The sequence below is a fragment of the Schistocerca piceifrons genome, chromosome 6 (genome assembly GCF_021461385.2).
Source record: "Schistocerca piceifrons isolate TAMUIC-IGC-003096 chromosome 6, iqSchPice1.1, whole genome shotgun sequence".
NCBI classification, from domain to species: Eukaryota; Metazoa; Arthropoda; class Insecta; order Orthoptera; family Acrididae; genus Schistocerca; species Schistocerca piceifrons.
The window spans coordinates 313449851-313476686 of record NC_060143.1 but is presented as its reverse complement, the minus strand read 5'-3'; the positions used below and the strand labels follow the sequence as shown (position 1 = coordinate 313476686).

General features: G+C 43.7%; 1 protein-coding gene across 1 annotated transcript in view; it reads right to left on the bottom strand.

The window, feature by feature from the left end:
• LOC124802426 overlaps window positions 1–26836 on the bottom strand; it is a 511806-nt gene that overhangs the window by 106943 nt on the left and 378027 nt on the right. The window contains exon 2 of the mRNA XM_047263195.1: window positions 22859–22910. Coding sequence (XP_047119151.1) covers window positions 22859–22910 — 52 coding nt within the window. The remainder of the gene's footprint in view (window positions 1–22858; window positions 22911–26836) is intronic.

Below are 26836 nucleotides of genomic sequence, written 5' to 3'. Positions count from 1 at the left end.
ATTAACAAGGAAACGCCACAGGGTATCAAATGTTTTTCTTAACAATTATTTGTTTGCACAACCTACCCTGCAACACCGTTACAAGCTTTTCAGACTGCTTCTGACCACACTTTGTTGTATGCATGTATTTGTATACAGACTCATTCTTATCTCAATGTAGATTACTCTGAGACAAGTAATTTAATATCAGACACATATTCTCGCAAATGTCGGGAAATACCCCAAAAGTAGATGACAAAATATGTTGAACAGGTAAATGGAAATGAGCGTTTGACGTCATTGGCCCGGAGGCTCCTTACGGGGCAGGTCTGGTCGCCTAGTTGCAGGTCTTATTACATTCGACGCCGCATTGGGCGACCTGTGCGCCGGATGGGGATGAAATGATGATGAAGACAACACAACACCCAGTCCCTTAGCGGAGAAAATCCCTGACCCAGCCGGGAATCGAACCCGGGGCCCATTAGGACGGCAGTCCGTCAAGCTGACCATTCAGCTATCGGGGCGGACTGTTGAACAGGTGACGTCACCAGATGACATTCCTCGCCACACGTTGAGCGGTTGAGCCTATCAGTCTGTCGCACATCATCCCAGCCCAAGTATTCACGTAGATGTGATTCTGAGTTCAGGTGCGCGATTTTCGCGTGTGGGGCTCACGGTTCGCATCTTGCGTCTGGCAGACAGTACTTTTTTGGATCGCTTTACACAATTATGTGTTTACATTGAGGTAAGATTTATTGTTTCGTTTACCGATCCCGTGGTCTTTGCCGGTTTATCGTTAAGTTCAGCACAACAGAAACCTACTGTATTGCGTCACAAGTAACTAAGTGTAAGCCCCCGATTTGCATTGTTACCAGTAAATGACCTACGTTTCCTTTTCCGAATAATTTTTACACAGAAAAAGAAGGAACAAATGGTAAGAAAAAGAAAAGAAGAAAAGAATAACAGATTTTACTGTGGGCAGTGAGAGCAAGAATTTTGTAACTTCTGCTTTTCAGTCAATCATCCCATCAAGCTAAAGCCCAACCGCTGCTTGTCGGCGAGATACGTCATCTGGGTGACGTCACATGTTCAACATTTCTCATCCATTTCACGACATATGCGATGCCATGTGTCTTTTATTAAATTACTTGTCTCGACGTCATCTGCGTCGCTCCGGGGGTTTTTAAACGTTAAGAAGAATCACCCCGTATATGTTTACACGTCTGTATATGTACGAAACTTTTAGGAAGGCTGTTGTTAATTTATTTTAATATTAAGTCCTGCACGTTACATTAGGGGAGAACGAGTTGACGAGTAGGACCGCTGCGCCACAGTTCTCAGACGTGGCATACGCGCGAAACTATGGCGGGAAAAGAGGAAACCGTTCTTACACAGCGGCGCCTTGATTTCCAATGTATGCAACCCTCAGCGTTCGAGTCGTACTCATTCCGTTTATGGTCTCTACTGACCACCAGATACAGAGGTGTTCTTGATTGGTCGGACACAGCTGCAACATTTCACCCATTGCTACACTTAGGCGCAGTCCTTGAGTATCTGGGTGTAGACGGTCGTGGAAGCCGAGCGGTTAAAGGCGCTATAGTCTGGAACCGCACTACCGCTACGGTCGCAGGTTCGAATCCTGCCTCGGGCATGGATGTGTGTGATGTCCTTAGGTTAGTTAGGTTTAATTAGTTCTAAGTTCTAGGCGACTCATGACCTCAGAAGTTAAGTCGCATAGTGCTCAGAGCAATTTGAACCATTTTTTTGAACCCACCGGGCACACACCTTTGAGTAACCCAAGACGTGGAAAAGTACGTCAGCACTACTAACAGAGATGTGCAGTAGAGGAGAGAGGTGTTTGTGATCCGTCGCTCGCTTCGAATCAGAATGTCCACTCTTTCAGTGCAGGAATGACAGCTGTGTGCGGCCGGGAGGGGGCGGGGAATTAGACAGATTAGCGCGACCTCGTTGTAATGATGACAGACGCCTCACCCAACAACTCACCGTGCTTTTGTTCACTGGTAGATCTCGGTAGCCAATGTGCAAGCGCCTATGAATTTCTGCGATGCACTGGTTTTGTGCCAGTGCTCCATTACAGATCCCACTTTGAAGGCTACTTATAGCATCCCAACTTATCGGAAGTTCATGAGACTATAGGGACTGACGCAGGAATGATCCACGATGTCCCGCAACGGATTACGCATTTCTCAATCGAAATTCGCCAGCAAAAGGAATGTGTTCCATTACTTATTGAACGCCCCTCGAAAATAGAGAATAAAAAATTTCGAAAATTACTTATAGCCGACTGCAGCTTTAAGGACCGCTTTAGAGGGATAGACTTCCCGCTGTTTTTTTTTTTTTTTTTTTTTTTTTTCATGAAGACGCATTTCACTGCTCTGTTCAAATTCTTTAGGAGCTGCAGGTGCGGCTCGGAACGTTTTATGGAATAAATGGCTCTCTTCATTCTATTTATTTCAGTGGTCAGATCTTTACCGAGTTGACGTTCATTAGCGTTACAAATTTTCACGCTGTGGCTCGCCTTAAAGCGTCTTCTCCTGTGATGTCGTGCGCGGCAATTGCTTTCGTGCGGGGACTTCATTGTGTATTCGCTTTGTGCGGCGGTGGAGATTTTAGAGGGGACATTTAGTGCTTTGCGTCGCTTCTTCAAAGGCTGCGCATTTCAGGAACAGTTGCAGCCCTTTTGACGGCTAATAAGCCCTCTGGCGTGGTAATGCAGCCTTTCATGTCTATCGCACTTCCGTCAGTGTCCCGGTCAGAAAGGGTTCCGGAAATATGCGTTCGGTTCGCATGCTGTCCCACGGGAAATCCAGCCGCATAGTCAGCACGTGTTAGCCCTTTTCTCCCTGTCGTTCTTCGGCTGTCACGACAAGCCATTCCTGGAAGGTCGGAGAAATAGAACAGCGCGTATCGCTTTTCAAAGAGAATAAAACGAAACATACAGTACATTTTGAAAAAGAAATCGTTCAGATGTTTTGTGAAATAATTTGTCTCGAAGTCAGAAATAAAATAGATCGGAGACGCGTTAGACGCGCCTTTGAATGGTGCTCGAAATAATGTAGAGCAAAGGAGATGAGCCAAATGTTTCTCTAATCTGTTTTGTTTCTTACTTTTAATCAAATCTTTTCAAAAGAATTTTATCGTTTTTTTTTCAAAATGCTTTTTATTTTACAGTTTCATTCAGAAAGGACGAAATATAATATGTTCAAATATCAGTAAGTACGAGGGCTATTCGGAAAGTAAGGAACGATAGGTCGCGAAATGGAAACCACAGTGAAAATCAAAACTGTTTTATTTGCAACAGTTATCTACAACTTCCAGCTCCTTATCTCCATAGTCGCCGATCCGAATTAGACGTTTGTCGTAGCGTTGTACCAACTTTCCAATACCCTCGTTATAGAAGGCAGCCGCCAGTGCTTTCCGCCATTTCTCTACGCCGGCCTACAGCTCGTTGTCTGTGCCAAAATGTTGTCTTCATAGACATCGGTTCATGTGAGAGATGAAACTCAGAGGGAGACAATGACGGGCTGTATTGTGGGTAATCAAACATTTACAATTGAAAATTATGCAGGAACATCTTCACTGCCCCTGAAGAATGCGGCTGAGAATTCTCTTGAAGAAGAAAACGCACGATAGTTATGTAATGTTGGATGCGAAGTTTCTCACCAAGCCCTCGTAGTTGGCGGGAGACATTATTGTTCTAGGTATCTTTATGTGCTCCCTGTGTGCTCAGAACTAAAAAGAACGACGTAACGCGATCGATGGGCATACAAGAGACACTGCCCAACACACCTGTGCAAAACATCATCTTATTTGCAGTGTGATTTCCATTTCGCGACCGATCGTTCCTTACTTTCCGAATAACCCTCGTATTATACACTATAAGACAAAAACGACACACCACGAAGGAGTTATGGGAATTGGGAAAAAAACGGTGCTCATACGGATGTCATCGGAAAATGCAAAATTGTAAACTTTGGCGGCTGATGGATGAATGTGTGACGCCGCAGGACTGTTTCATCTCGCACTGGCAAAGATAGTAAACAGATGAAATGTCGATAACACGGCGTAAAGTCAACGTGAATTTCATTCCCTGTACACAGTTGGACAGTGACTCTGCAGACAGGCGTGTGAACAATATACGCAGATGTTGAGATTTGAAAGAGGGCATTTTTTTTTGCTCAAAGAAACCGTTTGGAGTAATGGCGAATTGATCGACATCTTAATAGAAGTGATACCACAATTCGACTATGTCGGCATGCATGGGTGAACCATCGCCGAACACAGCGTCAACAACCAAGCAGTCGACCCAGAGAGACGACAAAAGGTGAGGACCAAGCAGTCATCAGTGAGGCACTCAGAGCTCCAAAGCCATCAGTATCATCGATCCAACGTGCAACTGGTGCTTCAGTGACCACAGTGACTATTAACAGGCGGAACACAACTGATATGCTCACGACGGCCCTTGCACCGACTGAGCCGGCGGCGGTGGCCGTGCGGTTCTAGGCGCTGCAGTCCGGAACCGCGGGACTGCTACGGTCGCAGGTTAGAATCCTGCCTCGGGCATGGATGTGTGTGATGTCCTTAGGTTGGTTAGGTTTAAGTAGTTCTAAGTTCTAGGGGACTGATGACCTAAGGTGTTAAGTCCCATAGTGCTGAGAGCCATTTTTTTTGCACCGACTGCTACTGACCTCTGTATACCAACAAGCCCGTATTCAGTGGTGACGGGCACATTCGGCCTGAACTCTCACTGACTGTAGTAGAAATGTCTTCAGTGATGAGTCCCGCTTCGAACTGAGCCCCGATGGCCGGACAAGAAGTGTCTGGAGTCGCTCCAGACAGCGGTCGTGTGTCAATCTGAACATCGCCCTCCGTAGGGCCTCACAACGGTGAGTGAAGGTCTGGGGCGCCATTTCTTTTCACAGTAGGACCTCTTTCATTGTCATTCGTGAAACACTTACAGCACAGCGGTTGTTCGACGATATTCTACACCCCGTTTTGTTGCCACCCTGAGCTTACATTTCAGCAAGATAATGCCCACCCGCAGACTACGATGGTTTTCGCTGCATGTCTTCGTGCTTGCCAAACCCTGCTTGGCCAACAAGGTCACCGGATCTACATCTACATCTACATGATTACTCTGCAATTCACATTTAAGTGCTTGGCAGATGGTTCATCGATCCACAATCATACTATCTCCCTACCATTCCACTCCCGAACAGCGCGCGGGAAAAAACGAACACCTAAACCTTTCTGTTCGAGCTCTGATTTATCTTATTTTATTTTGACGATCATTCCTACCTATGTAGGTTGGGCTCAACAAAATATTTTCGCATTCGGAAGAGAAAGTTGGTGATTGAAATTTCGTAAATAGATCTTGCAGCGACGAAAAACGTCTTTGCTTTAATGACTCCCATCCCAATTCGCGTATCATATCTGCCACACTCTCTCCCCTATTACGTGATAATACAAAACGAGCTGCCCTTTTTTGCATCTCCGTCAATCCCACCTGGTAAGGATCCCACACAGCGCAGCAATATTCTAACAGAGGACGAACGAGTGTAGTGTAAGCTGTCTCTTTAGTGGACTTGTTGCATCTTCTAAGTGTCCTGCCAATGAAACGCAACCTTTGGCTCGCCTTCCCCAAAATATTATCTATGTGGTATTTCCAACTGAAGTTGTTCGTAATTGTAACACCCAGGTACTTAGTTGAATTGACAGCCTTGAGAATTGTACTATTTATCGAGTAATCGAATTCCAACGGATTTCTTTTGGAACTCATGTGGATCACCTCACACTTTTCGTTATTTAGCGTCAACTGCCACCTGCCACACCATACAGCAATCTTTTCTAAATCGCTTTGCAACTGATACTGGTCTTCGCATGAGCTTACTAGACGGTAAATTACAGCATCATCTGCGAACAACCTAAGAGAACTGCTCAGATTGTCACCCAGGTCATTTATATAGATCAGGAACAGCAGAGGTCCCAGGACGCTTCCCTGGGGAACACCTGATATCACTTCAGTTTTACTCGATGATTTGCCGTCTATTACTACGAACTGCGACCTTCCTGACAGGAAATAACGAATCCAGTCGCACAACTGAGACGATACCCCGTAGGCCCGCAGCTTGATTAGAAGTCGCTTGTGAGGAACGGTGTCAAAGGCTTTCCGGAAATCTAGAAATACGGAATCAACTTGAGATCCCCTGTCCGTAGCAGCCATTACTTCGTGCGAATAAAGAGCTAGCTGCGTTGCACAAGAACGATGTTTTCTGAAATCATGCTGATTACGTATCAATAGATCGTTCCCCTCCAGGTGTCTCGTAATGTTTGAATACAGTATATGCTCCAAAACCCTATTGAAAACCGACGTCAATGATATAGGTCTGTAGTTCAATGGATTACTCCTACTATACTTCTTAAACACTGGTGCGACCTGCGTAATTTTCCAATCTGTAGGTACAGATCTATCGGTGAGCGAGCGGTTGTATATGATTGCTAAGTAGGGAGCTATTGTATCAGCGTAATCTGAAATGAACGACTGGAGCTTTATGGACATGGCCCTTCAACCATCTCCAGATTTTGACGATTTAGTGCGTCAATTGGACACAATTTGGCACGATATCCCTAAGTAGGACATCCAACAACTATTATTCAATGCCAAGCCGAGTAAAGGATTGCGTAAGGGCCAGAGGTCGACTAACGGGCTATTGACTTCAAATGGTGCAAATGGCCCTGAGCACTATGGTTGGCTCTGAGCGCTATGGGACATAACATCTGAGGTCATCAGTCCCCTATACTTAGAACTACTTAAACCTAACTAACCTAAGGACATCACACACATCCATTCCCGAGGCAGGATTCGAAACTGCGACCGTAGCAGTCCGGCCGTTCCGCTATTCATTTGCTCAATTTGTAAAGCTCTTTCTCTTGAACAAATCATACAATTTTTCTGAGTTTGTAGTCGTTTGTCTGTCTGTACATGTATATCACATTTACCAATTTCCGTCCGATTGGGATAATTCTTTCGACGTGCTTCTTTTTTTGTCTTAGAGTGTATTATTGTAAAGAGTATACAGGGTGAGTCACCTAAGTTACCGCTGGATGTATTTCGTAAACCACATCAAATACTGGCGGACCGATTCCACAGACCGAACGTGAGGAGAGGGGCTAGTGTAATTGTTTAATACAAACCATACAAAAATGCATGTTTTTTAACACAAACCTACGTTTTTTAAATGGAACCACTTTAATTTTGTTAGCACGTCTGAACATATAAACAAATACGTGATCAGTGCCGTTTGTTGCATTGTAAAATGTTAATTACATCCGGAGATATTGTAACCTAAAGTTGACGCTTGAAACCTCCGACGTTCAGTTGCGTGTTGTAACAAACACGGGCCACGGTCGGCGAGCAGCATCTGCAGGGACATGTTTACGATGACGACCGTGTTTACGAGTGTGGCTGTAGTGCACTGTTGTGATTTGGTCTAGCTGTCGCAGTGTCCGCATGTAGCGCTTGCTATTATGCATTCGTCTCCGCACGAAGACCAACTGTAGTACCCCATGTTACCAGACGTCTGTGATAGTGTAGTGTTGTAGGAACTGTGACCATGGTGTATTCGAACTCTGAAAAGGCGGAGATGATACTCATCTATGGCGAGTGTCGACGAAATGCAGCTGAAGCCTCCAGAGTGTATGCAGAACGGTACCCGGACAGAGAGCACCCAACGTGCCGCACATTGCAAAACATCTACCGCCAACTGTATGCAACAGGTATGGTCGTAGCACGCAAACGGGTCCGTAACAGGCCCGTCACAGGAGAAGCGGGTGCAGTTGGTGTGTTAGCTGCTGTTGCCATGAACCCACACATGAGTACACGGGACATTGCGAGAGCCGGTGGACTGAGTCAAAGTAGTCATGCGCATACTGCATCGTCACCGCTTTCACCCGTTTCATGTGTCGCTACATCAGCAATTACATGGTGATGACTTTAATCATCGAGTGCAATTCTGTCAATGGGCATTAACAGAGAATGCGTTGCAGTTCTGCCTGTTTACCGATGAAGCGGGGTTCACAACCACGGGGCAGTGAATCTACGGAATCTACGTGGACAATCCTCGCTGGCTCAGACAGGTAGAGCGACAGCGACCGTGGACTGTAAATGTATGGTGCGGAATCATTGGCGACCACCTCATTGGTCCTCACGTCATTGCAGGGGCCCAAACAGCTGCAACATACATCGCGTTTCTACAGAATGATCTGCCAACGTTGCTCGAAAATGTCCCACTGGAAACGCGTCGACGTATGTGGTACCAACATGATGGTGCACCTGCACATTCCGCAGTTAACACTAGGCTGACCCTTGACAGGATGTTCGACGGGCGTTTCATAGGACGTGGAGGACGCATAAATTGGCCAGCCCGTTCTCCTGATCTTACACCACTGGACTTCTTTCTGTGGGGTACGTTAATGGAGAATGTGTACCGTGATGTGCCTACAACCCCAGAGGATATGAAACAACGTATTGTGGCAGCCTGCGGCGACATTACACCAGATGTACTGCGGCGTGTACGACATTCATTACGCCAGAGATTGCAATTGTGTGCAGCAAATGATGGCCACCACATTGAACATCTATTGGCCTGACATATCGGGACACACTCTATTCCACTCCGTAATTGAAAAATTAAACCACGTGTGTACCTGTACCTCACCCCTCATGGTAATGTACATGTGCGTCAGTGAAACAGACCAATAAAAAGGTGTTAGCATGTGGACGTAATGTGCTGTTCCAGTCTCTTCTGTACCTAAGGTCCATCACCGTTCCCTTTGGATCCCTACGTAATTCGGTGCTCTCCGATACACAAGATCGAACAGCGGAGGAGTGGTACTCAAGCGTCAACTTTAGGTTGCAATATCTCCGGATGTAATTAACATTTTACAATGCAACAAACGGCACTGATTACGTATTTGTTTATATGTTCAGATGTGCTAACAAAACTAACGGGGTTCCATTTTAAAAAACTTAGGTTTGTGTTAAAAAACATACTTCCGTGCATTTTTGTATGGTTTGTATTAACCAATTACACTAGCCCCTCTCCTCACGTTCGGTCTGTGGAATCGATTCGTCAGTATTTGATGTTGTTTACGAAATATATCCAGTGGCAATGTTAGGTGACTCACCCTGTATACAGTGGATCAAGAGAAAACACAGTAATTTCAATATATGTCTCAGTTTGATATTTATGTGATTTTTCAAACATGAAAGAAGGAATTGCACAATCTTTACACAAATGCAACTTTTTATGCGCAATATAGCTAGGCCTTGAAGAGGAGAACTTTATCACACTTTATTTAAAGCAACAGCAGCAGTCCGTGAAATATTTCATATTTCGTGAAACAGATCACTAATTAAGTTTCTTTTAATTGACCTGATTACTATCAAGCAATTAAATTTCTTTCGATAAACTAGAGCTCACGTTGGTCAATTTTTACTCCATTCGTCCATTTCACAATCTTCATTTGGCTACGAGAATTCGGTGAAATATCTATTATTCTTTGCTCCGCTCAAATATTTGACCAAAAATGACATTGACGGCAGTGGAATCTGTTACATCATGAAGCACCCGTCTGATATTTACGGAATTTTGTGAAGATGTTCATCAAATAGTGAGTATTAAATGATTAAACTTTCGTTCCATTCTGAACTAATATCCATGATCAACATTTGTGTGTTCAACCCCCACAGGTACTAATGCACTATTGGATTGGTCCTGGCAAGCAAACAGCTTCCAGTATCATTCTGAGTGCTTTCTTATCATGCCTGACATACAAGCTGTATCAGTCCCTGAAGATTGTCAGCTGGAAATTGGTGTGATAGCCATCATCCAATCGCATCTCAGATATGTCCTATTGGCAACAAACCAGAGGATTTAATAGACGAGTCAGCGACCTGTACATTCCTCGTGGTGTTTGTGGAGAGAGCGGCAATGTGGGATCTTGCATTATCCTGCTGAAATACCCCACGTCTGCTTTTCGTGTACGGTATGGCAACAGTGCTTACCATTCTTGCCGCATACTAGTAAGCATTCAGCATCCCTGCAAAAATTACTAAATCAGAACCCTTGGCATATTTAATAGCTCCCACACCAAGATTCCAGGAGTTGCAGAATTACACGTTATAAAAATCGCTGTATCCTGTTACCATCCAAGAGATCGCCTACTGTTACGTTGGTGTCGATCTGACCTCCACAGATAAAAGCGGGACAGATCGGTGAACACCATAGAACGCCACTCAATGTCCTACTTGACTCTGGCTCCACACCAAACAAGTCTTTGTTGTGTGTGATAGAGAGTCAGCAGTAAACGACAAATGGCAACTCCCGATCCTCAGCTAGGTTCCAGTCATCTGTCTCCAACGATTAGTGGTGACACACTAACTGTAACCCCTGCTTCGATTTTAGCAGTGACATCCGTCTGTGCGTCAAAGCCATTCGAACAAGCCCATCATATTGTTGTCCCACCAGCTGAAAAGTCCCATGAACTTGTCCGCTCACTGTTCTTGCCACACAGTTGTCTCGAGTCCATCTCGTCACCAGATGTTCTGCATTCACTGCACTGATGTCAACCTTCTGTGGGATTTGTCGGTATGATGATCCCCTCTCCCTCAAGCCGATGATTCGATCCTTCTCACAGTCCGAAAGACGGCAATAAGACGTTCGTGCACTTTCTCCGGGCGAGCTGTGTTGCGATTTCCAGCTGAAAGATTCCAGTAAGTTAGACTTACCCAGAAGCTATCACGCACTCATACCGCTATATCTCTGTAGGAATGGATTATTTCTGTACTGAAAAATAATGAAAATAAGCACCGGCTCCACATGAAACAGTAGGTTCCTCTAAAACTGGCTGGGTAAGTCAGTTCAAAAGTCGGAGGAAGGTAAAGGCATACCACCTCCAACAGGACCATGCCTAGAACAGCACTGTAGTGTTCAAAATAATCTTCGGACTGATGGCTGCTTTCCTTTTTAAGATCACAAAACGATGAATTTTAATCAGCATATCCACACCATTTCGTTATTGTGTTCATAAAATAACAATTTTAAATAGTGTTTTCAAAATGATGGAGGACAGCAATCAGTCGTCCTTTCCTTTCAGGCTTTATTAAAGCAAATATAGATTTCGGCTAGTGCCTAGCCATTATCAGCGCACATTTCACAGCTTCAGTATATGTCTAGTACGTTAGGTCAAAATAGTTCAAATGGCTTTGAGCACTATGGGACCTAACATCTGAGGTCATCAGTCCCCTAGAACGTAGAACTACTTAAACCTAACTAACCTGAGGACCTCACACACATCCATGTCCGAGGCAGGATTCGAACCTGCGACCGTAGCGGTCGCGCGGTTCCGGACTGAAGCGCCTAGAACCGCTCGGCCACAGCGGCCGGCTAGTACGTTAGTTCCCTGTTGTTCGGGCTTCTGTCACAGTTCATTCAAGACTAGAAGTAGTGTCCGACCTCAGTTACTTTTAACTGTTTTATGTTATTATGATAATTTGTCAGTAAATAGGTTATTATTAAACATGTTCGTGTTGCACTTCAGTGCAACTACTGCCCTCGTGTTATGTGGGGATTAATAATAAACAGTAGAACATACGGTAATTTTGACTTGCAGTACATACGTATCTCACCTAGTCACAAAATTAATTTACCGTGTCACTATTCCAGTAGGGCCATAATATAGCGTTAATAAAAAATGCTTGTGTTACAAATTATAGTTTGCAGTCTTCATTGCGCATCTACATGTCGATTCAGGTTGAACACCTAAAAGCGCAGGCGGTGTGGTAGTACAAGCGTTGCTTTCGGAGTTCGTTCCCTCCATGCTCCAGTTGCTGCTCGCCTTCTACGGCAGAACCGCAGCTAACAACTCGAAACGCCGAATTACTCAGCGGTTAGCCAGCTGCCAGACCACCTCTAGGATTCACAATATAATATGTTAAACGTCTTTGTTGCTGGAAACACTGCCTTCTTGCACTAGTTGACATTAGCGCGCTTCCTGCATAAACATGACTCGTCGCTGTCCCGGTTTTAACGACAGTTTTAGTGTGTAGCCAACTCTCCGGCTAATCAGAGTCGCCGGCGGTAAAATTTTTGCCGGCATTTGTAACCCTGCCGGCCCGGCTCGTGAATATGCGCCGGCAGAGGTCGACCCTAATTGAAATTCCGCGTCAGGCTGTGGCGGCTGAACGCCGAGGGGCGTTGCCCTGAGCTTGGGTGTGGGGGGGCAGGGGGCGGGGGTAGAAGGGGGTCTAGACAGACAGTAGGGGAAAGGTGCGACAGGTGCTCAGTTTCCGGGCGCAAACTAGGGCACCGGCGTCGGAAACTCTCAGGCGGCGGTCCGGCGCCACATACACTACAGTTGCGAACTCCAGAGATCGCGTTACAGCGTCTCAGATACGACTGTGTCTCTGCCCTCAGTCCTAGAACAGGGACGCGGTTCCGGAGGAATGTACGAACGCACGAGACAATGCTGATCCTAGGAGTTATCTCGGAAGACAGAGTAACGAATGGCCAGGGCCGTTGCATGGTGTTTTGCCGCCCCAAGCGAGATTTGAAAAAATAACGCTCCATCTTTCTTACTACCATCGGTCTCCTCGATATTCCCCTTTCTCGGTCCTCCACCACCACGAACGGCACAACAATACAGGTTCACTATTATACTTTTAATCATTAAACTAAGGTGACCAGAGGCCCGCCCGGTTGGCCGTCTAACGCACACCTTTCCGGGCGGGAAGGAGCGCCTGGTCCCCGGTACGAAACCGCCCGGCGGATTTGTGTCGAGGTCCGGTGAACCGGTTTTTAGGCGGTTTTCCATCTGCCACGGTGAATGCGGGCTGGTTCCCCTTATTCCGCCTCAGTTACACTATGTCGGCGATTGCTGCGCAAACAAGTTCTCCACGTACGCGTACACCACCATTACTCTACCACGCAAACATAGGGATTACACTCGTCTGGTGTGAGACGTTCCCTGGGCGGTTCACCGGGGGCCTTACCGCACAATAACCCTGGGTTCGGTGTGGGACGGCGTAGGGGTGAAGTGGACTGCGGTAGTCGTCGTGGGGTTGTGGACCACTGCGGCTGCGGTGGAGACGGAGCCTCTCCGTCGTTTCTAGGTCCCCGGTTAACATCCAATACAATACAATGCAATACAAGGTGACCAGACGTTCATATTTTCTGGCGACCGTCCCCAATTCTCATGAATTGCCCTCAATTCCTTTCAAATTGATTGAGGACAACAAATGTCCTCAATTTCTTATTTTTTGTCCTCGATTTTTGAAACTTCCCAAAAAATTGAAATAGGAATAATGTGCCGAACACTCTAAACTATAACTCAGCTGAATATATTAGTGCAACCAAATTTGGCATCAATTACTTTAATTTATTTAATTGCATGAGAATGGGCTAGTAGAGGTGAGGAAATAGTTTCTGGCGTGAATAAATTTTTCCTTGAGTTTAGAAATTATGCTATACTAATGGGAGACATGCCGAAGCATCAAACTAGGTCTTTTGGATAATGGTGGTATCATTTCGTTTCTCCTCTAATTGAAATATTTTTTAGAATGAGGAATAAATCTCATCTTTTCAGCATCCACTATCGTCAAAGTAAGTAAAGACTTATTTAATGAATGTTCTGTATGCCTTTGAAAATAATTCGGTGGTTTTTTGAAAATAATTTTTTCTGCCCTTTGCCGCCTCTAAAATTTTGGCGTCCTAGGCGGCCGACTAGTCAAAAAAATGGTTCAAATGGCTCTAAGCGCTATGGGACTTAACTTCTGAGGTCATCAGTCTCCTAGAACTTAGAACTACTTAAACCTAACTAACCTAATGACATCACACACATCCATGCCCGAGGCAGGATTCGAACCTGCGACCGTAGCGGTCGCGCGGTTCTAGACTGTAGCGCCTAGAACCGCTCGGCCACTCCGGCCAGCCACCGACTAGTCTTGCCTAATGGTGGAAACGGCCCTGCCAAAGGCTACGTTTATTGAATTTCAATCGTTTATTTCAGAAACGCGTCAAATTACTTTTTTTCACATAATGGTGTTTTTATGGAATCTAGAACTCATACTGCAAACATACATTTTAGTGCAGAAACCCGTCAGCTCTTATTGCATCTTTTGTTATACAAACCAAAGATTACGTTTACCGCAGAAACTCACTGAGTGGTAAATCTTCTCAGGCTTGAGATCTACTACACGCAATTTAGTCCATTTAGATATCTACTGACATTAGAATTCATGCACGTTTAAACACAAAACAACACCACAGCCAAAACTAACCATTTTAATTACATAAAATGAATACAAATTGTAGATTTACAAGTATTTTTCAAGATATTACACATGTGGAAAAAATTAAAATATACACCATCACAAATGTTCAAAAAAGTTTGACGAGAGACTTAGTTTATCTCTCGCTGTTGTATGTACTATTGAGGTATTTTGATCGCAATTGTTTCCAAAATGAGTGATGAGGCAGTTACGTGACTTGTCGAAACAAACAGCAATCTGCGTTTCGATAACACGAAGTATTTAACTGACCACGTCGTCATACACATTGTTGTTTTGTGGAAGCTCGAAAACAGAGGTTTGTGTTGCCTACTGGAGGCTGAGCTTTTACCCTCGTGCACCGCACATCACACCTCATCTCGCAGCAAATCCTGAGCGCTATTCCCGCTCACCATAACCCCCACTCACAACGTGCCGAGTTCCAGTTCGCTAGTAGTACCCTCATCATGGGTGGGGTAAGGATGTTGCTTGACGCAAGCGTTAAAGGGGATGAAATACAGATGGAGACGAAAGAGCAGGAGACAGTGTTGTCAGCCTACAAATAACGTGCGAAACACTGTCAACAAACTGATACTTTACAGAAACAGCTCATTTGAACAGATTTCGGGCAAACGTTTTGAAAGATCGCCCCCTTAGAGTCATGTCGATCGACCGGTCGAACGCGATCGACGGGTTGAGCATCCCTGCCATAAAGCGTGTTCTTTGCGGTAAAGTTTGACTCCTGCCGTCAACACTGCACTGTTGACGACATTGGCTGTTTTTGTTTTCCCAGTTGCACGAACTGTGTCTTTTGTCGACATTTCTCAGCAACTGTAATTGAGTTGTTGTGTGCAGGTTTCACTGCTGCTGTCTAAATAGCTAGTGTAGTTCTAAATTTGTACTATTTCACAGTCTGTTTATAGTGTCTATTAGTAGCTGTGAAGATGAGCCTCAAACAAAAAGAAAACATGGTATTATTAATGAAGACAATTACAAACGAAATGTTATACGAAATGCAAGAGTCAACGGTGAAAGATACAAGAACTACTGAAGTAAAATTGTGGCAACGAAATCTGTTCCTGATGAAATTATGGGCCAATGTCCACGTAAATGTAGTTTATCCGTTGATGACGAAACAATAAATAAGACTTGGAATCATTTTTATGGATTAAATACTAAAAACGGACAAGATACATATTTTCAAATGTTAATAGAAGTGAAGGACGTACAGCGTAAAATTACAGCAGAAAAAGGCCAAAGTCATATTGATCCTGCTGCAAGTGAAACTTCACGCTCAGATAAAAGCAATAAGTCATGTCAGTACAATAGTGAAATCAATGCAGTCCTTACTCCACTATACAAAAACGTTTTTTACAAATCCATGGAGCACCTCGAGATCGGATCGGAAGACTGGCTAATACAGCAGTTAAAACACCTGTCGATATGAGAAACAAGGACTGCAATGGGAATGCTATTGCAAATACAATACGTGTTCTTGTACATGAACATATCTCTCAGTTTGACGTAAACGGAAGCCATCACGGGGGCAAACCAAGAAAATATCTCACAGCAATGTTAAACAATTCAAAAATGTATAATATGCTTTTAACCAAACACCTTAACATGAAAGGTAAAGTAAAACTTAATTTGTACTACATATAATTAAAAGACAATTTCAGTTTTTCTGTTGGGCAGCCACAAGTTGACGTTTGCAACCAATGTAAATGATTTAAGCGGAAAATTAAGAGACCCTCGTTTAACCGATAACGTCAAGTGTAGTGTCACTGCTGAACAAAGGGTCCACAGGTGCAGGGCTAAGAAGTTTTATTCCAAACATGAAATGAGTGAAGACAAGGATGATGACACAGACGCACTTTGTTTTGATGGTATGTAAAAAGCGGACCTTACCAAAATTAACTGTTCAAGAGGTATTCTACCAGGCGGAAAAATGATGCTGCCGGAGCACAAATAAGACGAATATATTCCTGTTTAAAAGACACTGACAGAAAAGTGGTAATATGGTGGAGGAGCAAATAAAAGTAGTCCGGATGAGTGGATACAACAGTCGTGAATCTGTCGCAGCATTGGCCGGTGTGGCCGAGTTGTTCTAGGAGCCTCAGTCTGGAACCACGAGACCGCTACGGTCGCAGGTTCGAATCCTGCCTCGGGAATTTATGTGTTTGATGTCCTTAGGTTAGTTAGGTTTAAGCAGTTCTAAGTTCTAGGGGACTGATGACCTCCGATGTTAAGTCCCATAGTGCTCAGAGCCATTTGAACTGTTTTTTTTGTGGCAGCATTAACGGAGGAGGAAAACACCTACATTTACTTCCAACAGGATGGAAGAACTGCCCATACAGCCGGCCGAACTTTGGAGCACATTTACACAGTCTTAACGCCTGACGGAGTTGTTAGTAGAGGTCAGTCTGGAAGCCGCCCTAGCTGGCCACCCTGATCTGACAGCGAGCGGTTACTTTGTGTGGGGAGTCCTCAAATCTAAGATGTGTTGCAACAACCCTCATAGTCTTCAAGAACAGCAGCAGTACATTTCGGATGAGACTGCAGCAAATCCAGCAGTCCAGCTTTGATCCGCCTGCAGCAAGTTGCTGACCAGGGCCCAAAAGCGCGAAGGGATGAATGGTGGTCACTTTGAACATATACTATAGTCAGGTTAGTGTTGTATTTACTTTCCTGTGCTGTGTTTTTTGTCTCCTGGAACTCTGTTCTCTCGGCCACGCTGTCTAATTAAGGAATAATTATTATAATTTACTTACAGGTAATATCTACTTCGAAAGCATGCTAAGCACTTCTCTAAATTTTTTGAAACCAAACAGTATACCATTATCAACAACAATATTTCCCTTGTTTTCTCGAAAGTTTCACAAAGTGCACTTAGCGGGTATCTGAAATAAACGATTCATTTGTACACAGCTGGTTAGTAAAACAGCAGCACGAGAAAGGATAGCAAATAACGAAATTTTACGTATTGTGCGTACAAGGTGCGTCTGAGAAATTCGGCGAGTTGTCTCAGAAAATAAAGGAAAAAAGAGTTACAAATAAAATACTTTCACTAGCCTTTAAAGTAATCATCATTGGCTACAACACGCATGTGATATCGGCTTTCAGAATTGTTTGAAACTCTCGGCAAAGGCTTCTTGTCGTAACAACTGCGAAGCGTAAGTCTTTCAGGCCTGTAGGTTGCACTCATTGTGTAGAGACGAAGAGACTTGCACATGACAGATTAGCGTGGACAGGTCCATCAAACGAATCATCTAACTGAACACGACAACAACAACAGTAACATGGATATGATCTCTCCCGAGGTTTAACCGTTGCTCTTATCTCCAGAAGAAGAATGTGGCGAAAGAAGTTTATGGAAGACCTTCACCAGAAGAAGGAATGTTAGAGTTAACATTCCGTCGACGACGAAACCTTTAGAGACGGAGAAAAGCTAAAATTGTAGGGAAGGTGGCCTGTTTTTTAAAGGAAACATCCCGGTCCTCTCATTACTAGAATAAGTGCTGCTTCAGCATTCACGAATAACGAATTTGGCTCCGAAAGGAGGATTTGAGGAGAAAAATGGTACAGATGAAGGAAAACACAGGCTATGCAAACCAAATTACTGAAGATTTTGATGGTGTACAGCCACAAGGTACTATTACGAGTTACGAATTCATACAATTCACAAGTTCTATTGGTTTGTTGGTGAGTTGCTTTAGAATAAACAATAATTCACTCTTAGAAAAATGTGAATAAAGATGGTGCGCTGCAGGTGTATGTTAGAATGAAACTTGCAGAATGTCTGCTTGGAACATTTGTTTTAACTACACACACACACACACACACACACATATCACACAACAATCAAACACACACGTTGGTTTTCATTGTTATAGATTTTCTTTGGGCAGTGGAACAAATTAGCAATGCGAAGTAGGTTTTTACTTGCTTCTGGCGTATGAAAACAGATATAAGAGTGGTTAACAATTACATTAGTTGGTTGGTCGGTTGTTTGGGGAAGGAGACCAGACAGCGTGGTCATCGGTCTCATCGGATTAGGGAAGGATGGGGAAGGAAGTCGACCGTGTCCTTTCAGAGGAACCATCCCGGCGTTTGCCTGGAGTGATTTAGGGAAATCATGGAAAACCTAAATCAGGATGGCCGGACGCGGGATTGAACCGTCGTCCTCCCGAACGCGAGTCCAGTGTCTAACCACTGCGCCACCTCGCTCGGTAATTACATTAGTGTCAGAGCTGTTGCGATATAGTGATATATTACACTACTGGCCATTAAAATTGCTACACCAAGAAGGAATGCAGATGATAAACGGGTATTCATTGGACACATATGGTTTACTAGAACTGACATGTGATTTACATTTTCACGCAATTTGAGTGCATAGATCCGGAGAAATCAGTACGCAGAAGAACCACCTCTGGCCGTAATAACGGCCTTGATGCGCCTGGGCATTGAGTGAAACGGAGCTTGGATGACGCGTACAGGTACAGCCGCCCATGCAGTTTCAACACGATACCACAGTTCATCAAGAGTAGTGACTGGCGTATTGTGACGAGCCAGTTGCTCGGCCACCATTGACCAGACGTTTTCAGTTGGTGAGAGATGTGGTGAATGTGCTGGTCAGGGCAGCAGTCGAACATTTCCTGTATCCAGAAAGGGCCGTACAGGACCTGCAACATGCTGTCGTGCATTATCTTGCTGACATGTAAGGTTTCTCAGGGATCGAATGAAGGGTAGAGCCACGGGTCGTAACACATCTGAAATGTAACGTCCACTGTTCAAAGTGCAGTCAATGCGAACAAGAGGTGACCTAGACGTGTAACCAATGGCACCCCATACCATCACGCTGGGTGATACGCCAGTATGGCGATGACGAATACACGCTTCCAATGTGTGTTCACCGCGATGTCACCAAACACGGATGCGACCATCATGATGCTGTAAACAGAACCTGGATTCATCCGAAAAAAATGACTTTTGCCATTCGTGCACCCAGGTTCGTCGTTAAGTACACCATCGCAGGCGCTCCTATCTGTGATGCAGCGTCAAGGGTAACCGCAACCATGGTCTCCGAGCTGATAGTCCATGCCGCTGCAAACGTCGTCGAACTATTCGTGCAGATGGTTGTTGTCTTGCAAACGTCTCCATCTGTTGACTCAGGGATCGAGACGTGGCTGCACGATCCGTTACAGCCACGCGGATAAGATGCCTGTCATCTCGACTGCTAGTGATACGAGGCCGTTGGGATCCAGCACGGCGTTCCGTATTACCCTCCTGAACCCACCGATACCATATTCTGCTAACAGTCATTGGATCTCGACCAACGCGAGCAGCAATGTCGCGATACGATAAACCGGAATCGCGATAGGCTACAATTCGACCTTTATCAAAGTCGGAAACGTGATGGTACGCATTTCTCCTCCTTACACGGGGCATCACAACGACGTTTCACCAGGCAACGCTGGTCAACTGCTGTTTGTGTATGAGAAATCGGTTGGAAACTTTTCTCATGTCAGCACGTTGTAGGTGTCACCACCGGCGCCAACCTTGTGTGAATGCTCTGAAATGCTAATCATTTGCATATCACAACATATTCTTCCTGTCGATTAAATTTCGCGTCTGTAGTACGCCATCTTCGTGGTGTAGCAATTTTAATGGCCAGTAGTGTAGAAACGTATGTCATTTCAGGACAAGTAGGAGCGTGTTACCGTTATATTAAATTGAAAATGTGTTTTACATTAAATATAAAGCGTTGAATGCAGAGGAATAATTAAAATTCAGTGAATTACAGAATGTGTTTGGTGTAGTAGTTGTGTGGAAATGTAAATATTGAAAAATTAACTCCAGCTTGTATCGGAGATTTACGCAAAGGGTAGCTGCAACCCCTCGGGCACTCCCGGCACGCGGGCAGTCTACATTGCCCCTGCAAGCCTGAGGATCGCTAGCTCTCCGCGTCGCTGTTTCGACTGGACAAAAGCCGGCGGTACGAGCGCTGGCAGAGGTCGCTACTTCCGAGGCATCCATTCGCGTCCGCACAGCGCGTGACAAGAAAATGGTTTAACGGGTATTTTGCCGCCGGCAGCTATAAAGGCCGGTGCAGGGACTACAGCAGCCGGTTCTTCCGGTTTTCAAAGCCTCTCCTGACCTCCACGCGGGTGCTACTCATATCATCATCTCAGAACGCTCCTGAAGCCTATCGTAAGGACCGACGCCACTGCCTTCAGCTTTCATCGTTGTTTCCTCTGTGGACTTACACACTGTTAATGATAGACTTTTCCGTGCCTGTTTTGGGGCTAATCAAGACGGCATTCTCGGGACGTGAATTATTTCCTTCCAAGTGTATTTTCCTACTAAACTCCTAGTGGTCTTACTACACACTAGAAACAATCAAGCGGCTTCAGATAGCAGCTCTGTCAAGACTCTGTAGTGGACTCTGTATTTGGTGTCTTTTGTTCTTACCGTCCAAGCAGACGCATTCCGTTGTCAATGAACTTGTTATAACTTGATCACCGTTGTCCCTGTGTCTCAGTGAGTGGCACTTCACAGACTAACAACAGACAAGATGTGCCACAAGTGGTGTAACGGTTGTAGAGTAGACTAGTCAGAACAAGAATGGGATCATGTAAGGTGCCAGATATCATTACAAGAAGTGTTAAAGCGTGAATAAACAGTACTGAATGATTTCGTGGCATATACACCGTTTCTTCCGTGATCTTAACAGTATCTTTCAGAGACAAAGGAGAAGGGCAAAATTTCTAGCTGGTGTGCTGAATGGCAGCTAGCTCTTAATCTGGAAAAATGTAAGTTGATGTGGATAAGTAGAAGGAACAAAGCTGTAATATTCGGTTACAGTATTACTAGTGTCCTGCTTGACACAGTCAGGTCGTTTAAATATCTGGGCGTAACGCTGCAAAGCGATCTGAAACGGAACGAGCGTATGAGAACTGCGGTAGGGAAGGAGATTGGTCGCCTTCACTTTATTGCGAGAATTTTAGGAAAGAGTGGTTTACCTGTAAAGGAGACCGCATATAGGGCGCTGGTGCGACCTATTCTTCAGTACTGCTCGAGCGTTTGCGTACCTGGTGGGATTGAAGAAAGACATCGAAGCAATTCGGAAGCGGGCTGCTAGATTTGTTACCGGTAGATTCCAACAAAACGTAAGTGTTACGTATATGCTTCGGGAAATCAAATGAGAATCGCTGGAGAGAAAGCGACGTTCTTTTTGAGAAACGCTGTAGAGGTAATTTAGAGAACAGGAATTTGAAGTTGACTGTCCAGCAATTCTACTGCCGCAAGCATAGATCACGCGTAAGGACGATGGAGATAATATACGAGAAATAAGGGCTCATACGGAGGCATATAGAGAGACATTTTTTCCTGGCTCTGTTTGCGAGTGGAGCACGAAAGGGAAATGACTACTAGTGGTTCAGGGTACTTTCCGCCACGCACCGTAAGCTGGCTTCCGGAGTGTCTATGAAAATCCTGAGATAGACGTCTCAGTTTGAGACAAAAATCACTTTTTTTTCCATTGCAGTTTTATTCCATCGCACAAGGGCAAGGTGTCGGCTGTCAGCGGTAAAATATCTCGCTTTTGGATAAAATGAAGTCCGTCTTCATCGTCTGCAGTCATGGAGTAGGTTCGAGGAAGATTCAAATCTGTGCTTGAACTTTTAGGTTGATACGTAGACAAAAACAACCGTTCCCTGTACTTTCGTTTGAACTTAACGCGTACTTGCTGTTATACATTCTCATTTGATTTACCCACCGATTATACTGTACGATGTGACTTCATCTCCTTATCTTTCTATTATGCAATGACGCTGAGAACAATGGTAAAGAAAGTGACATAACTCCATCATATCATCACGTGCACCCGTTTTGTATACAAAGACTCGCCGGAAAGCCTCGTATATATGTTTATAAGTCAACAGGTAGAGGTTCTTGCTCCATATCACAATTCTTATATTTTCCAGTGAACTGGCTAGTGACCTACTAAAACGATGTTGCGCCAACATTGTTCCACAGAGTTTAATAATGCATTAATGCCTTACTCTTTGCTACTACTATGTTTATCACTCTCTAATTATTAATCATAGATCTGCGAATGGACAGTAAGGACAAGGGAATGTTATTCATAGTGCGTATCAAAAAATGCAGTGCGCACGTTTGCTCCCATGTGATTTCAGATCTGGCCACACGTTCTCAGTAGGTTCATGATGTTTTACAAGGCAAGAAGGGAGTATTCGTAAAATGAAAATACTCTCTCCTTGTACATTCATGAAATGTGAATAACAGTACCATGCCCACGTTGTTGTGCGGACGCAGTACCAAGTTTCGGTTCGCTCTGTGAACTTGTCAAATCTGTTCAAACATCATTGCAATCGCTGCCGTGAATAGCCGATCTTTCATTTCTCAAGAAAGAAATAACTCATGACTGCAGGTTAATCCGTTTTGTTCTTTGGAACTGGATATAATCAGGCTAAGAAAGTGCAGAGAATTGAACTTTTTGTCTCTTACCTGAATCCTGCTGGAAGATTCAGCCTAAAGACTGGCTCATTTGTTTCTCCTCCTGAAACAAAAACAAAGACACTTTAGGAGTTAGGGAAGTCTTGTATTGGAACTACATGTAGAGAGACATACCAATGTTATTGTCTACGGTATAGTCCGTTTTCTCCTGCAGTGGCGTTTCACATTTTGCAACATACCTCTTACGGTTTCTTAATATACGCACATAATGGAATGCTGTTACAAAGTCCAAACTGAACTTATGCTCTTATTGTAACCTCGATTTTATACCAAAAGAACATTATAAGTACACGACCGAACTTCACAGTTAAAAAGGATCGAAAATTAGAGTTTAACATTCAATCAAGAAGGAGGCCACTAAGTAGAGAAGGAACGAAGATTAAGGTCAATGTCTTGTCGACGATGAGGTTATTAGAGACACCGCTCAATCTCGAATAGCATATACTCGTACCAAACCATCCCAACGATCAAGTTCATTTGCGTGAAATACATTAAAGCTTCTCATTTATTATTTTTTGATATGTTTTGTAATTTTTATAGTTTTCTTTTTCATTTAAGTGACGTTAACCTAATTATGAATGTAATTATTCGGAATACTTAAAATTCAATTTCCCGTAAACTTTCTTACCATTTCCTTTAATATTTTGCTGAAGTATTATAAACGTAATACTACCCGCAATAATAATAATTCAGTGGAAAATATTGCAAAGTTACCTACTTACAGTCCCTAAAAGTTTACCGGTCTCACTGCTGTAGTTGTATTACTGAAGGTACCATTTCCGACAAAGTATTAATAGAAGAAGGGTGAAACTTGTGATTTGGAAAAATACCTAGGACAAACTCTATTGGAATTTATTTATGATTTTAGAAACAATTTTAAAAATTGTAAATTGCAGCTTTAAATTTTTTTGTGTCTTTAGTGGTATAAAATATTGAAAAACTGGTTTGTTGAATAATGCCAGGAGTGATAAGAAGTTGATCTCAAAGTTTCATTCAATCCCGATGAGTGTGATTTGAGGAAAGTTACGATACATAAGAGTAACCGTAAGTTGTGGGTAAAAACATTTAAAGAAGAGTAGACAAAATTCACATTTTTATCATAAATTCTGAAACGTGCCATATACACAGTTATTTACTGCTTATCCTTTTTCTCGTCCCTTCTACTTCTTTCCCTGCTCTCCACACAGTTATATTCACAATTTCCTTTATTCTCATTGTGGCATCGTCCAGAGGTCGCGCTGCCAAACCAAAGTCGGCAACGTGAAACCACGCCACAGACATTAGCGACAGCTCGCTGCAATCCGCAGCAACCAATGGGGGGCACTCCTCTCTCAGCGTAGCGGCGCCCTCGCGCTGAGGTCAGTTGAGTTTCGAGCATGCAAGAGCTCTGCCCAATTTTCTTTTATTTATTTATTTATTTATTTATTTTTTACCTCAGCTGAAGCAGTCAGCATCATCGTGTAGGACAGTGACAGCTTAAGTTTCTGATGAAATGTACTTTCGTAAATGTTGCATCATAAGTTTTTTCGCACGAGAAAAGCTTGTTGATTTGTGCATTAAGTGGTGCTTTCATAATCAATGACAGTTCTAAATTATCAAGCAGTCAATTGGCAAAGAACTGTGCCAAAGGTCAGTAAGCCTTTTATTCATTTATGTAATAAAGTGAGCTAATATTTCATGTGTTCTAGTTTGAGAACATTCTCCCTGAGAAGTCAAAGAACCCTCAGTTATGAATGGCGACTAGTTTCGTCTGGTCACGACACTCATAGCGTAAAATAACATAATATAAAATTCTGCTTCCACACTAATTTGCAAGGTATATGACCAGCACTGAAAGCGGAAACTGCCCCCAACACAATAATATATACACAATCTTGTTTTAGGGCACCTTTCCCATAAAACTACATTGAGTGATTTGTTTGCACGCTCAACTGAAAGCATTTCACATTGTGAATCCAGAGAAGTATGCAGAGAATCAAAGGTAAAATATTCAATCTCGAAACTAAACGTTATTTACTTCGTACATCCAGAGAAGAATGTTGAGAATATGTTGGGCCCACTGTTATTTCAACGTCAAAATTGAATATGATATATTTCAAACTATATAAGATACTAGCTAAGAAACCCAGCTTGCCCGAGTACTCATTCTGCCTATTTTCTATGAGAAACGAAGAAAGTGAACTGTGTTTCTACTGTAATATTGAAACAATTTCACTTCCATGTATTCGTGAAAACATCTTTGAAATTATGAACAGTTGAACAGTCCATAATGTAGGAATGTATAAGTACAGCTTTTTCGGGTGTGTCCAAAGTAACTTTGTAATCGTCTCTATGGGATCGTCTCTTCATAGGTCTCTAGACGGGTTTCGTTTTCGCCTAAAGCTGTTTGTGCTTTTCACTTGAAAGCTGTCATAAGTGCTGCCAGGTGCCAGGGATTTCTTTAAGTGGGGCCGATTGTAGGATTGTCTTAGTAGTAAAAATGGAAATGTCGTGTGGCTAGGGCCTCCCGTCGGGTAGACCGTTCGCCTGGTGCAGGTCTTTCGATTTGACGCCACTTCGGCGACCTGCGCGTCGATGGGGATAAAATGATGATGATTAGGACAACACAACACCCAGTCCCTGAGCGGAGAAAATCTCCGACTCAGCCGGTAATCGAACCCGGGCCTTTAGAATTGACAGTCTGTCACGCTGACCACTCAGCTTAAAGGTATTAAAATGTCATGCTTGATGCGGCATTCTTTCACGCATCTCAGTGTTTGTGACGCCATATCTCTTTAACTACATGTCGTACAACGCTATATTTGTTTAGCTACAGTCAGCGGCGTGTGTGGCTACTCTCTACGAAATATGTTGCGAATAGAGTTAGTAGCAAAGAAGTAATAAATTTAAACGTCATTCATGACGCGGCAGTTTAGGACGTGTTTATGACATATCTCCTGATCTGTGTGTCATACAAAGATATAATTCTGCATGTACTTTCAGCGGCATATGTGGATACTGACTGCAAATAGAACTGATAGTAAGGAATTAATAAATCGAAACGTCATGCACAATGCGGGAGTTTCTCACGCATCTCATTGTTTATCACGTCATATGTCCTGGGCTTCGTGTGGCACGGCGGTATAATTTTGTAGGTGCATTTAACGGCATACTTGGATACTGTCTGCGAAATTTATTGGGTCTAGAGTTAGTAGCACAGAAGTAATAAATTTAAACGTCATGCATGATGTGACAGTGTTTCACGCATTTCATTGTTTCTGACGTTATGTATCCTGAACTATGATAGGTAAGTGGTTATTAAAAAAGTGGTTCAAATGGCTCTAAGCACTATGGGACTTAACATCTGAGATCATCAGTTCCCTAGACTTAGAACTACTTAAACCTAACTAACCTAAGGACATCACAAAAACCCATGCCCGATGCAGGATTCGAACCTGCGACCGTAGTAGCAACGCGGTTCCTGACTGAAGCGTCTAGAACCGCTCGGTCACAGCGGCCGGCTAAGTGGTTATTACTCTGACAGTGGTTGTTGCCTGACAGTATGGGATGTGTGTACCAAATTTGGTTCAAATCGGTCCAGTGGCTTAGGAGGACATGTGGAACACACACACACACTCATTTTTATAATATGTATGAATATTTGTTTGTAACAAATTTTCTCGCCATCTTTATCGAAAAATGTGAAAAAATTCATTTCGATTTTTTACTATAGACGGCCGGAGTGGCCGAGTGGTTCTAGGCGCTACAGTCTGGAACTGCGCGACCGCTGCGGTCGCAGGTTCGAATCCTGCCTCGGGCATGGATAGTGTGGTGTCCTTAGGTTAGTTAGGTTTAAGTAGTTCTAAGTTCTAGGGGACTGATGACCTCAGAAGTTAAGTCCCATAGCGCTCAGAGCCATTTGAAAATTTTTTTACTATAAACTACATATTAACTCACCTTTAACTTATAACTAATGACGTAATACTTCAA